At 48.3% G+C, this 14,909-nt stretch overlaps 1 protein-coding gene across 1 annotated transcript; it reads left to right on the top strand.

Annotated features, from left to right (window-relative positions):
• Nucleotides 1–30: 30 nt before the first annotated feature.
• LOC138209428 (insulin-like growth factor-binding protein 4) lies at nt 31–13,986 on the top strand. The gene is made up of 4 exons (XM_069168011.1): nt 31–400; nt 9,601–9,764; nt 11,563–11,688; nt 13,840–13,986. Exons 1-4 carry the CDS (start codon nt 31–33, stop codon nt 13,975–13,977), a joined length of 798 nt encoding a protein of 265 aa, XP_069024112.1. The 3' UTR covers nt 13,978–13,986.
• The last annotated feature ends 923 nt before the right edge of the window (nt 13,987–14,909 follow it).

Raw genomic sequence — 14,909 nt, 5'->3', positions numbered from 1 at the left:
AGGATTTCGTGCAGGTGCCGGGGGGCTGCCATGGGTCGTGGAGGTGGCGTGGCGGCGGCGCCGGCGGCTCCGTCCCACTGCTGGGGCCTGTGGCTGTTCGCCGCCCTGTCGCTGGCGGCGCTGTGCTCGTCGGACCAGGCCATCCGCTGCCCCGTGTGCTCCGAGGAGAGGCTGGCCAGCTGCCGCCTGCCGGAGGGCTGCGAGGAGACGGTGCGGGAGCCCGGCTGCGGCTGCTGCCCGACCTGCGCGCTGCCCAAGGGCGCGCACTGCGGCGTCTACTCGCCCCGGTGCGGCACGGGCCTCCGCTGCTACCCTCCGCGTGGCGTGGAGAGGCCGCTGCACTCGCTGATGCACGGCCAGGGGGTCTGCACCGACGAGAGGGAGATGGAGGACAACTCAGGTGAGGAGGGGGGGCGGGGGAGATGGGGAGGGGGGGAGGGGGGGGAGGGTAGGGGGTCAAGCATGTGACCTCGTGACACTTCCTTGCACTTCTTCTCGATTTCCGATTCCCTCCCGATTGTACGAAAGCGTGTGCGAGCCACAGGTTTCGGTGTCCGAAACCCGACGTGGCGTCTCCACGCCCCCCCCCACCCCCCACCCCACCACACCCCACCCCACCCTCCTCTGCTGCCCCGGGGGCCCTTTACCTGAGCCGGGAGACCGGGAGCGGTGCCACAATGTGCCGCCTGTTTGTCCCTAATCTCCGCTAAACCCGCCAACCGGAGCGCGAACACGCAGCAGCTCCTGATGGGAGAGCGCACACAGTCGCTCTGCTGTCCTGCGGCCGCCGGCTGTGAAAGGGGGGGGGGGGGGGGGGGGGGGGGCGGGGGAGGTGGGGGCTGCTGTAAGACGCAGAGTGCTGAGGTGGGCATGTGTGTGTGTGCGCGCACTGCGCATGACTGCAAGTTGGACCACACCTGTTTTAGTGAAGGAACTGTGCGTTCGACAGTCTTACTGCACGCTGACCTCGTCATGTCGTGTTACAGGGAGATCCTGCAAGTAGCTGTGCAGGCAGTGCGATGCATTGTGTTGCTGCTGAGTGTGTGTGTGTGTGTGTGTGTTGTTTGTAATGGGAGGCGGTAATAAAAGCTGCTGTATGAAATGACTGTAATGGAGTGTGGCCAGTCTGGGGCTATTAGAGCTCTCTGCAATCAGTAATTCACTTCATGGATGCCCTCACTCTTCCTCCTCCCTCCTCTTCCTCTTCTTTTACTACTGATGTCTCTATCAGGCTCCTCCGGCCCCGGCTCCTCTTCCTCCTCCTTTGTTATTGCATTCCTCTTGCAAAGAAGAAAGTCTGTTTCCACTTTCACGCAGTGGGATGTCTAATGCTGGACGTCTTATCTGCATATCCAGCTCGCTGCTCTGACGTTAACTTCTCTTTCTCTGCTCTCCACAAAGGGAGTGGTGTCGATTTCCATGATGCCATATGAGACAATTGTTTCTGAAGTGTCGCAGACGAGGTGGTTCCTTTTCATTGTTTCCAGATTATCGACTATGTGGCTCGCCGCTGCCTCCGCTGAGCTCCCAGACAGTCGCTGTAATGGTAGTCGGCTATCTGCTAGCGCCAGAACACCAAAGAGCTGGAAGAGCTGTAGCCGGTATAAAGGCTCCCCGGACGCCCGTTCTTGGTTGCAGCATCTGTTTCCCCTGGCCTAACAAGCCTTCGAGCGCATCGCCCACCGCCGTCCAGCTCCTTCATGAGGATGAGCTCATCGCCACTCTCGCTGCCAGAGCTGAAATTAGAGCCTGCTGCTCCCTGCGCCGGGCCAGCATAGGTTAGGCCGGCACATAGCGTGACTGACTGGAATCAGAAAGAAGAGGAAAGCTGTTTGGAGCGTGATAAAAAAAAAAAATTAAAAAAAAACCCGAGGGCTGCTCTCAGTTTGGCCCCGGCTCCGTCGGTCCACAACATGGACTGTACATGAAAGTGTTCGTAGCTTCCGGGTCTGAAAAATGAGGCCGATGCGGAAGTGGCTTAAGCTGCAATACCATCGAGTGCCACTAGGGGTCGGCTCCAAAAAGCCTCCATAGACTCCCATTCAACTTCTCTCAGGAAATACAAAGTCAACAACATTTCTCCGCGAGTTATCTCGGTGTTTTCAGCTAAAGTCGCTCCTTCTTATTAGTTTTCTGACGGTCCATCTGAAAATAATCCCGTCATTAATTAGAAAATAAGCTTCAAAAAGATGTTGGTTTTTTTTTTTTGGGGGGGGGGGGGGGGGGCGTGTCTGTTTGATTGACAGGTCCTGTGGTGCGGTCAGGTCACGGCTATCGGTGGGCGGAACGAAGTGTCGTCAGGTTTCCAATCAGATCAGTCAGATCCACCGCTGGCTCCTCCCCCAGCTCGTCCAAATATGGTCACTTCCTGCACCAAACCGCTCCGAACTAGCAAAGATGGCGACGTACAGAATGCAAACCGGAGGCTTCGTAACGGCCGTTCACAAACCGACGGGGTGACGTCACGGCTGGTCGCCGCTCGTTCCACACCCGTTTGTCTCGCGGGCCCGAACATTACCGCTGCTCTTTTGATGCTGCGTGGTTTCCGATTAACCGGCCCCCGAGGCACCGGTGGGGAGCCGCGGGTCCTTTTACCCTCCTCCTCGGCGCTGGGCCGGCGGCGAGATGGAACATTTGGGAAAGTGCCTCAGATTTTGTTTTTTCGTGTTCTGTAATCTGAGTTGTGTTTGCCTCCACACTCTTTCTCACCCCAAGAGTCTGTCATAACAAAGCAGGGGAAGCTCGGCTGCCCAATAAATCAATTGTGCCGGGCGGACGCTCAGATCGTCCTGCGTAAGAATGCTCGGTGCGAACCGCGGCGGCGCAGAGGCGATCGGAGAGAAGCGAAGAGCAACTCCAGTCGCAGGCAGGAGATTTCCTTTGTGGGGCATTCGCCGCACTTATGCATTATTAAACACGGGGGTGCATCTCCTGAATACATGTCTGACACTGTCCCACTCCTAGCAACAGGGAACATGCTAGATAAAAATAGAAGAGGGTTTTCAAAAACCAGGAGAATTCATAATAAAAAAGGAGCACATCTCGGCGGCCCATCGAAGGGAATTTAGGGCTCCTGCAGCGCATCCGAATCTCACTGCTCTCGCGCTCCTCGCTTCATTTTCAAGGCCGGCTGACGAACCGGCCGACGAGAAAAAAAAAACAAAACATGAAATCGGTCCGCTTCTATCCTCCCGAGCTGAATTTCCATAGCAACAACGGGCACCATCCTCCATATCACGTCGACGGGTCTCAAGACGTCTAATATCCCGTTCTTAGAAGCCCCAGCTAGACCTCCGTACTCAGAATACATCACGGTGCGTGCGTTGGCGTCGGCTCCCGCGTTCCTGCCGAGTCCGTCCCGGTGTCGGGTGGTCAGACCCCTCGCGGCGAAGCGGATATTATTTACAAGCCGATACAGATGTCAGATATGAAAAGTCTTACACCTACAGGCACCGAGGGAACCGCATGAATGAATGAAGCTGTCAGCGGAGACTCGGTTCACACACACACACATACACGGGCAGCTCTTTGTGAAGACGGGAGGGCCGAATCCTCCGAGAAGTATTTGATAGAAATGAGTATTTTTATTTTATTTTTTTTTTTTTTAAGCAGGTGTCCCTCGACATTGTGTATTTGCTTTCTTCGGGTTGTGCGGTGCATTTGTACAGCTGGGGGCTCTCGTGCGCCGGTAAAATGCGATGGGCTTAATTGCTTTTCCCTCGGTGGGACGGGGACCCCCCGCCGGCGTCGGAGCCGAGAGATACACAAACAATCCGGCTTTTGTCCCGGGCCGCGACACACACCCTTGAATGTGAGGACATCACGGATCCGCACGGGGACACAACTTCACGCGAGTCAGGAGTTCAGGAATGACATTTTTTTTTTTAAATAAAATCCCACGGGGAGCTACGTCTCCATCTCTGATAACAAACGGCTGTTTTAATAAGACGTCCACTTCCCTGACAGATCATTTTTCGTGAAGATTACGTCCTACGTTTAAGCAACGTTACACGAGAGCGTCTTTAACGTCATTATTGGCACGGCGGTGACGCGTACTATTGCGATTATACAACAGGTTACCAACTAAATCAAATACGTAATCAAAATCTATTCATATTTGTGGGGCAATTTGCTTTCAGAATACCAAACTTTTAGTTTGTGTCATCTCCGTTTCCATGGCAACACACGGGGTTATGACTAACGACTGGAAAACGATCAGTCGCGTCAGTAGAAGCGAATGTTAACTCCCTCGGGAAGTAGGCCGACCCCTTAGCAACGACCCCGGCAACAGAGAGGATTTCAAGTCCGTTTTATTGCTTCCTGGAGATGGTTTCTCAAACTGAATAAATACAGCACATAGAAAAACTAAACTGCTGAGCTAGCTCAGTCTGGTTGGAACTAAGATATCCGCTGAAAAAAAGAAATCGATGGACTCTTAGATTTTAGCACCGTATCACGTAATAAAACCAAACCGCTCAAGCCAGCCGCCGCTAGGATTTGAAGCGCGCGACTATCCGTGGTGTTACGGTACGGGTGCTGGGAGCCACAATAAAGGACCAAAAGAGACCCGATTTCACCAAACGGGTCACAATTAATAGACCTATAACAAGTAAAAAACTAACTTTATATTGCACATTATAAGAAATTCAATTCCAATTCTATATATTGCGAAGGCAGAGTGATATTTCTAGATGAGGGTGTGATGTCATGCTGATTTGAGCACGTTCCAAAATGCGCCGTTGAACCAATCAGATCTCTGGGTCGGAAACTACTTGTCGTGTAATTCGTGTGTCAGAAAATGCCGCAGTGGCGAGTTCCCCTCTCCTCGCACGACCCTGATTCTGCACGCGCGCTTTAAAACAAGAATATTCAAGTGCAAATTAAGTTAATGGTGCAACCCAGAATAGTTTGACCTAATTCAGCTGCAGCTGCAGGTTCCCCTCTATTCATAGAGCCGCTCATCACACAGGGCAGAAGCGGTGCATGGACACAGCCAGGATTACCCCTCAGTACGACGGGAGTTTACTCGCATCTCATCTGCAGGAAAATAAACGTACAGAAAAAAATACGCAGGCGGGCGATGGGAGTTTAAAATTACACCTCGGCTCTGTTTATGCCGAGTTCTGGTTTTATCTGGATGAAAAACAGAACTCCTTCCTGAAAACAGAGAAAAATATGAATCTCAGAGGAGGTGGTGAACCCGCGTCCCCCCCCTCCTTTTCCCCCTCCCAAACAGACTTCACTTTCAACACAGGACCATGTTTTCATCCAAGATTTTTTTGTTCCGTACAAAGAATAATAATGTTTATGCTGATGATGATCCATCTGGAGGAGATTCGGCTCCATCCGTCACTCATGTTGTTGTCGCTGATCCACACCTGTGTGCGAATGAGTGTGCGTGTGTGTGTGTGTCTGTGCGTGTTATATCTGGCTTATAAGCGCTTCAGGCCTCAGGCTGAAGAATTACACCAGTTTTAAAGCCAAAGCAACAGAATTATTTTCTTCAGTCAAAGTTAAGAAAGCTGCTGTTGCTGAGAGCGATTACATTCCCTGTGATCTTAGTTCTGCAGGCGCATTAATGGGAGAAATATTCTTTTAAAGGTGTCTGTGAAATTAAACAGAAGTGTTTAGGAGTCAGTATTCAAATAGGTATGTTTATTTCTTCTCATTATTTCTGCTTTCTCAACACTAAGTCTGTTTCTCTTTTGGCTCAAACTGACAGACATCAGTTAAACTGTATGAAGCAGCGTCGGTGATTTACTACCAACTGTACTTCTGTCTTTCCCTTGACTTGGACTCCGTAAAGACGTCCCAGACTCTCATGACTCTCCTCGGTAGTCTTGAACAGCGTTCTCATAACAGCATCAGGCATCAGCTGATGATTAACTGATTCGGAGAAATCTTGTGCCTGGAAACCGACGGTCAGACGCTGACACTCTGGCAGCATCCAGTGTTGACTGAAAGCAAGAGCTTTTTTTTTTGGTAGGAAGCCGAGGTGGCTTTTGAGCTGGCTGCCAGAGAGCCGCAAAACATTTAGGAGAAGTCGCCTCCCCCTCGGAGTTACGTTAGAGATCCTATCGAGTGTCATGAAGACGACACTACAATCAATAAGTTTTCTTCATAATCTGAAACCAGGCTATATTTGGACAGAAATTAAACATAAATGAATAAGATGACAGAGCAGGTGGGACTAACAAACAGCGTGCATAAATTTGATAATGTTTAACTTAATATCTCAACAGTACTAAATTATACTAAAACAGCCCCGTCTTGGTCAGTGAAGATGTGAAGTTGCTGATGCAGCGCTGATACTACAGAGGGTACGATCGGCACGGGAAAACTGAATTCTGAAAAGTACCTGGTACCTGTAGCCGGCAGAGGAAAAGGGACGTTAAATTTATAGGAGTAGAGATTCATTTGATCAGGCCGAGTTGGATTATGTCGTCTCTGTCATCTTTCATACACATGTAACCACACCAGTCATACCTGTAAACACACCAGTCATACCTGTAAACACACCAGTCATACCTGTAAACACACCAGTCATACCTGTAACACACCAGTCATACCTGTAACACACCAGTCATACCTGTAACCACACCAGTCATACCTGTAACCACACCAGTTATACCTGTAAACACACCAGTTATACATGTAACCACACCAGTCATACCTGTAAACACCAGTTATACCTGTAAACACACCAGTCATACCTGTAAACACACCAGTCATACCTGTAAACACACCAGTCATACCTGTAAACACACCAGTTATACCTGTAACACACCAGTTATACCTGTAAACACACCAGTCATACCTGTAAACACACCAGTTATACCTGTAACACACCAGTCATACCTGTAAACACACCAGTCATACCTGTAAACACACCAGTTATACCTGTAACACACCAGTCATACCTGTAAGCACACCAGTCACACCTATAACCACACCGGTCACACCTATAACCACACCGGTCACACCTATAACCACATCAGCAGAAAAATGAATGAGAACAGCAAAAACTAGAGATCCAGCAGATTTCAAGTTGCTCCTTCATCAGACTTCTTTTCTTGTAGTTTCTTAAAGAATTGAATTAAAGAACATCGCCCAGGAGAAAAAGTATCTGTTAAAACGTACGCCAATATAAAGATACCCGGGGTGGAAATGTGAGCTCGTATTGGCTAAAACATCAGTTCAGTTCCAAATCCTGTAAAGAAGTTACTTAGCAGCTCTTCTTGCTTTCGAGACTTTTTCTATCTCCCTCACTTTGAGTTCCCTGAAACGATCTCCAGCGTTTCTGTATTAAAATGAAAGCATGTAATCAGCCTTTAAAAGGGTGCATCTCATGTTTTTCTCCATAATGGCCTCTCTTTCTATTTCAGAGCCAAGATCTGAGTTATTGGAAGTATAAAGCCCTGAAAAGTCCTCTGCCAATCTCACGGAGCAGAACTAAATATTTATTTGAGCAGGATATTTGTCTTTGGGGTTTACGAGCTCAGCCTTAAAAGCCACTCAGAGAGGAATCTGAAATCCGATGACCCCTTCGTGTCACCGTTCCTCGGACTGCCAAAGAGAAGGCAAACATATAAACAGACACATGTGTGGGTTGGACTCGTTGTCACGGTGTAGATTCAATGATGTAACCGCAATGAACTCGCGTAAAGGAGTTTTTTGCACGACGAGTGACGCTCCTGATTTGATGTCTTTGCGGCAGAGCAGCGGTCGACATGTGAAAACAAACATTTAGGTAAGAACTTGATTGGGCAAGCGATGCGGCTTATTGTGTAACAGAATTCAAAATTTGTCAGCCAAATGCAGACAACTGGAGCCAATCAGAGTCGTCATGCTCTGCTATTAAAATGAGGTAATAAAAACTCTTTTGTTTCCATGGATTTTGGTGACTTAGCTTTGGCTTATTGCATTGCACCAAAATACCAAAGAAGTCAGGTGAAGGCCAGGTCCTGATTATGATCGTTTCCTCGAGACTTTCCCTTTATCTTTGCTGCGCACCTGTGACGGGCAATAAATCGCAGAGTGTCGGCTCGGGGCTGATGACGCCCTGCAGGAGTTCTCTTTTCAACGCTGGTGATCCAAATCAAATGAAACCGCAGAGAGAAGCAGGGACTTCCCTTGTGAAAAACAGCAGTGGTAGCAAACAGGACATGCCACCCCTGACCCACTTCTGAACCGCTCTGGCTCGCCCTGCGAAAAGAGCGTGCAATTGGGAAAAAGTGTGAACTGGCAGAAAAAGAAAAAAAAAAAAAAAAAAAAAAAAAAAAAGGAGAGAGAGAACAAGTTGGAACGAAGGAAGCAGCTGAGACTCTGTTGGCTCTTATTGTGGAGGAAAAGTGCTGATGGGCAAGGCTTTACAGCGACAGGACTAAAAATACAAACAGCCGAGAGACACTTCCCCCCCCAGACGGGCCGAGCCAAGCGAGATGACTGTCTATGAGGGTTTAAAGAAACTCTGGTCACAGGGCTGTAAAAACTTCTACTCATCACCAGAAAATGAGGGACTTGCTTGAGAACTAGAAAAAGCTTCCACTGGTTTGGACTCCTTCGTGCACTGCGAGCCTGAGAAAAAGGCTGCGCAAGATTAAGGAGCCTACCGACCGTTCCTTTCGTTGTCACTTTTGCCAACAACAATTAACTGGATACCTGGCAGTGACCTGAGATATTAACCAGAGCTCAGATCTGGTTCAGTGATCAGAGTGAGAAACTGCTTCAGAAAATGGAAATGCGCAGTTCAGAGCGCTTTGATTCCTGTGCCAGTCTGTGTATAAAAAAAAAAAAAAAAAAAAAAAAAAAAAAGCCGTTGGGTTATGAGCTGAAAGCACAAAGTGCTGCCAAGTCTTTCAAGCCACAGGTGAAAGGGGGAGATATGCATGCGCACGAAGAGGGACACACTTTCATCCCTCGTTCTGCCCGTCTTACATGTCCCCCCCCCCAAAAAAAAAAAAAAAAAAAACACCACACGCTCACCCGCATGTGCCCACTTGTGACAGTGTGGATACCCTCTAACAACCTCCATCTGGCATCAGTCGGGGTTGTTGTGGAGAGTAATGAGGGAGGGGGTGATGGGGGGTGGGGATGGGGGGTATTTCCTGAGGAAGCAGCTGGGTGCCTGCAGGGCCGCAAAGCTGCAGGATTACAGGGATGCAAAGGTGAATGCGGCCCAGACCACAATGTTCACAAGGGTGGCAGAACAGGGGTGGTACGGTTCTTTTAAGAAAAGCCTCACAGCTCGTGGCGCCTCGGCTGTGGCGCTGAAATCAAAGAGTACCGGGGGGGGCAGGAGCTGAGGTGCAGATTACCCCCCAGAGCGGCGCCAGCAAGGCTCAGAGTCCTTGTGGTTAACCTGGACTCCTTTTTAGCCTACATTTCACCACGTTCAGCTGGAAGTCGAAGGACGAGGGAGGACGAGCGGAGCGGGACGGACGGATGCTGCCCTAAATTACGCTCGAATTGGGTTGCCCCGACAACCGTAAAACAAAAAGCCCTGCGCATGTTTTTGGACAAACTCGAACACGTAACACGTTTGACAGTGGATTTCAGACGCTAAATTTTTTTTTTTTTTTTTTTTTCCCTCTGTTTTAGCGATGGAAAGGCAGGACGAGATCATCCTTGAACACCCGAACAACAGCAACATCCGGTGCAGCCCGCAGGACAAGCGCTGCATCCAGAAGACCCTCGCCCGACACCCGCCCAAATCCACGAATCAGAGGAGCAACACCGCCAGGGAGGAGACCAAGGCGGTGCTGGTGAGAGAAACCGCCTTTCCGCCTTCCTCATCGGTGTTTGCGGAAATCGCCGAACCCCGGCGATCCGCTCTGCGGCTTCGGGGCTTTCTCGGCCCCAGCAGGTGTTTCGCATTTGGGCTTTTATAATTCCAAATCCACAAGCGTAACAGTCGGGTTATAAATAGTACAAATTACTTATTTACAGACCGTAACATTTCATTGCGGCCTTGTGAAATAAAGCTCAGGTGCATATTGACATTAACATCAATTTGCCGTTTTAAGACTGGCGAGAGGAGCATCATTACGGCCCCATTAATCAGTAACAGGCGCACATTTCAGGGCTCTAACGCAGATATGTGTTGCAGGAGTACGTAGCGATACCACCTCCTACACACAGATTTATCCGGGCCGCCCACCCGGACAGGTTCACCACGACCCCAAATCCTTTATAGCCATTTATTTTCTATTATCTTTCGGTTTTTATGTCTTTGTTGGGATGCAGTCGGCCCGATTGCGCAGATGTATTTAAAAAAAAAAAATCCTTCAGAATGATGGTTTGGAAAGACACTGCAGATGATTCACAATGCTCCCATCAGATATAAGAGTGTAAAGGAGTTTATTTTCGCATGGTGACAAATTAAACCTGTGTGGTACCGAGTATATGTTCATGGGTCGATCAAAAAGTTGCGGAAATGTCCCTGTGGCATTCGAATGCAGCGCAGCGATGCTCACACAGCAGGAGGAAGAAATAACCTTCATGAGGAAGTATTCCAAGTTGATCAACATCAGCACCCGAGTTCCACACGTTTTTGTGACCGCTGGTACGTGAACATTTGTGATTTCACCGCGGACCTGAATCTGCAGCTGAGAAACATCAGATTTTGGGTCAAACTCTGGAAATGGTCAACAGAGACAGGAAGTCTACGGCCATGAAGCGACGAGCCGGGCGAAGTGCTCTGAGTGACATTCAACGTTTCAAGAGGGGGCGGAGCTTCACTGTCCGAGACCGAAGAAGGCGCGTCAGGTCGGGAGACATCAGGTGGATTTCTGTGACGTTGGCGGTGGTTGTGTCACCGTTAATACGTCCCCCAGTGTCAGACCGAGTTCTACTGGGACCTTCTGAGGGGTCTGTGGCACCACGGCAACGGGGTTCTCCAACATGACAACACGCCCGCTCACAGTGGAGAAGAGGAATCGGTGGAAATCACTGCATGGGCTCACGAACACTTGGTTGTAAGCAGGCGTGTTGAAGACTTTGCTCCTAAAAAATTTGACCCAAAATCTGATGTTTCTCTTCTCCAGTTTCTGGCCCGTGGTGAAATCACAAATGTTCACGTACCAGCGGTCACAAAAACATGTGGAACTCAGGTGCTACGGTCACTTCCTGCTCCTAGCTAGCAAGATGGCGACAATCAAAATACCGAACTTGAGCCTTCATAACAGCCGTTCACAAACCAACGAGTGACGTCGCTGTTGGTTGTCGCGTGGTTTCAACCCAACGTATGATCGTTTACTAAACCCAACCATGTGTTTTTTTTTTATGTTTAAACCTCCCCTTCCTTCATTTCCGATCTCGGCGCCCTCTAGTGCACTGATGGGAGCATTACACTCGGGCGTAGTTGAACGATAACATAAGATGGTTGATTTTTAAGTATATGGCTAAACTTTGTCATGAATTGTTTTTACCATTTTCGAAAGTTAAAGAATTTTGCACAATTTTCTCAAGAGTTTTCTCGTGTCAATAGAAATGTCTACGTACGTCTATGTTGGTAACTTTGCCGGCGAGCGAACATGAGATCCAAACGTCTCTCTCCTACAGGCCCCGTGTCGTGCCGAGCTACAACGGGCGTTGGACAGATTGGCCTCGAACAGCCGCACGCACGACGACCTCTTCACCATCCCCATCCCCAACTGTGACAAGAACGGAGATTTCCACGCCAAGCAGGTCTGCGATTTCAAGCACAACACTCAACATGAGCTTAACTGAAACGCTGAGCCAATTTGGCCGCGTACCGCTGGTGAACTGTGAATTTGCGCGACGCAGCCAACACATATAAAAACGCCTATCTTCGCGCTTCAAACGGTCCCTTTCAAAACCAAAACTCAAACCGTGTCTGCAGTCGATGACAGACGGTCTTCCGAGTTCAAGATCAACACAAACGTGTCTCCAAGCAGGCTGTCATGGAAACGCCAAGACCTTATTTTTCTAAGCTCGCACAGAAAGTGATTTACGTTTGAGAAATCAGGACTCTGCGTCCTAAACTGTCGGACAATAATCACTTTACTGCCATGATGGATGCAATTAGATTTTGGATGCAGTTCCTTCTTCTGCTTTTTTTTTTTTTTTCGCTTTGTTATTCTGCCTTTGCAAAGATTGGGCAAACACGCAGACAATCAGTGAAAACACAGATAAGGCCTGCGCGTGCAATCAGAGCGGCAGACGCGGAGTCGGTGATAAAAGGAAAAGCTGTGCTCCGGCACCAGTCATCAAAAGTCTGAGCTGAGTCGATTGTGTAACGTGGTTCGAGTATCTCTGTCTGCTCGGATTCACAGGCATCTGTTTACTGTTTAACTAAAACGGAGCTGTGATTAAAAAAAAATAAATAAATAAATTAAAAAAAATATTGGGAAGTAAAGCACAGGTCATTAAGGACAACTGGGAATCATTTCATGGCAGGGCTGCTCTCAGATTGTAAACTAAGACTAAATCATGATGGCAAACACACGCAATAAATTTTATATTCCTGGAATTGTTCACAGGGGGAATGTTTGGGGGGGTAAGGGGAGGGCAAATAAATAAATAACTTAAAAGACTTGTCACACTTTAAGTTTCAACGACAGCTCGGTGTAATTTACACTCCATCTGACCTTTGATTCGGGACAAAGTGCTTCAAAACAATGAAAATGTCTTCGTCGGATTTTAGCCCCGTCAACAGAGCATGCTGTTTATTTACAAATCCAGCAGACACTGATCCATTTCCAGTCGTGTTTGTGTGCCTTGCCCCCCCCCCCCTTCCCCCCTCCTCTTTTGGCTTGTTTTTGTTTCTGATGTAAATATCCTCAGCTGTTACATTCTCCTCCATGTTTATCTCTATCTCTGTGTACAATGGCTATTTTTTTGTTGATAACAATGAGAAGGAACCAAAACATTCCAAGTTTTAAGCAATAAAACCAAAACATTGATTTAATAATATGAAGTGTGATCAGGAAAAGGGTAACAGACTGTTCCTGTTGCGCACGGAGGCGGAGGAAACAAATAACCTTTCATGAGGAAGTATTTCAAGGTACGTCTCTTTATCAGCGTCGGCAGCTGAGTTCAACACGTTTTTGTGACCGTTGGCACGTGAAACATTTCTGATTTCACCGTGGACCTGAAACTGGAGCAGAGAAAACATTCGATTTTTTTTGAGTTTTTTTTTTTTTAATGCACTGAGCAGATGTGTTGTCATGTTGGAGAACCCTGGTTGCCATGGCGCCACAGGTCGGTTCAGGTGGTTTGCGGCGAATGTTTTTCCTCAGAAGCCTCAGAACCACAAACAAACACTAAACTCATGCTAGCAACCAGCAAATGGACAAAAACAACGTCAAAGAAAACCCACCTAGCGTCTCCTGAACCTGACGCGCCTTCTTCGGTGTCGGACGGTGAAGCTCCGCCCCCTCTTGAAACGCGAACGTCACGCCCGGTTCGTCGCTTCATCGCCGTAAGCTTTCTGAAACATTTCGAGGGTCCCTGCGGGACGATTTCCACAGTTTGACCCAAAATCTGATGTTTCTCTGCTCCAAGTTTCAATCACAAATGTTTCCCGTACCAGCGGTCACAAAAACGTGCTGAACTCAGGTGCTGATGTTGATCAGGAGACGACACTTGGAATACTTCCTCACGGAGGTCATTGCTTCCCCCTGCTCAGTGAACGTCTCCGCGTTGGCCTCCGTTTGTACGCAAACGCAGAAAAAAAAAAAAAAAAAAAAAAAAGTCTCTCAACTTTTTCCATCGAACCTCGTGTATAAAACGAGCTAAAAAAAAAAGTTAGTGATGAACTCACAAACATCGCCCGTGTAGGAGTAAATAACAACCGGTCTGTGTTTACGCCCGCAGTGCCATCCTGCGCGCGACGGCCAGCGGGGAAAGTGCTGGTGCGTGGACCAGAAGACGGGCATGAGGCTGCCGGGGCCGCTGGAGCTGCGAGGCGATCTGGACTGCCACCAGTTGATGACTGCGACCCTGAGGGATTGAGGAGGGAGGGAGGGGCAGTTTGGGGAAAGGGGGAGAGGGGGGGAGGGAGTGGTGGGAGAGGGATGGGTAGGGTTGGGGGTGCAGGACCAGCTGAATTGTACTGGTGCTCATTAGTAGAACTACATGACTAAAGGACTTCATCCTTAAGCCTCCCGAGGCCGACGGTACTCGAGCTCTTGCGACAAGAAGGAAACCATTGAACGGAGCTCTTTTGCTATTTTTGTTTTCTGTGTCGAGAGCGTGCGATTGGAAAGTCTTCTGAGCACTTGTTGTGTTTTGTTTCTACGATGTGAAGTTCAGACTGATCGGAGTCTTTAGACACATGCGCTTTAAAAGTACCAGGTGGCAGGAAAAAAAAAAAAAAAAAAAAAAGCACACTTCCACAAGTGTAGTTGTGATCTTTGTGGTAATGAGTGTGTTGTTTTTCTCTAGTCGAACTTCAGTGTAGTATTCTTTAAAAAAAAAAAAATTAAAATAAAAAAAAAAAAGGAAAGGAAAATGCATTCACTCCAGCCAGTAGTCCGACCTGAGATCAAACAGGAGCTGTTAGCGTGTGTTTTATTCTTTCTGGAGCATTAGATCAGTTGGAATCACTGCATCGGGACAATCCAGAAAGATTCTCCGTCAAAGGACTCGTCTTTCAGACAGTTTGCGCAACTTGTGGCTCTCATTTTACTGTTCTACATTTTCGTTAAAAAAAAAAAAAAAAAAAAAAAAAAAAAAAAAAACGCCCATCTGGTAACGTAGGTTAAAAGCAAACCATAAAATGCGTTCGCTGAAACACAAAGTCGAGTGCAGCGACGACGCCGGAGCAGCAATAAAAGATGGGAAGAGCAGATGCAAAAAGGAAAAAAAACCCAAAAGAAACGAGGGGGATAACGAAAGGAACGCGACAACCGCCTGTCTTCAGTTACCAAATGATAAAGCTTTTC

The sequence above is a fragment of the Embiotoca jacksoni genome, unplaced genomic scaffold (assembly GCF_022577435.1).
Source record: "Embiotoca jacksoni isolate LCO1_2020_lvr unplaced genomic scaffold, fEmbJac1.0.p SCAF_4, whole genome shotgun sequence".
Classification (NCBI taxonomy): domain Eukaryota; kingdom Metazoa; phylum Chordata; class Actinopteri; family Embiotocidae; genus Embiotoca; species Embiotoca jacksoni.
This window is presented reverse-complemented; position numbering and strand designations above follow the sequence as displayed.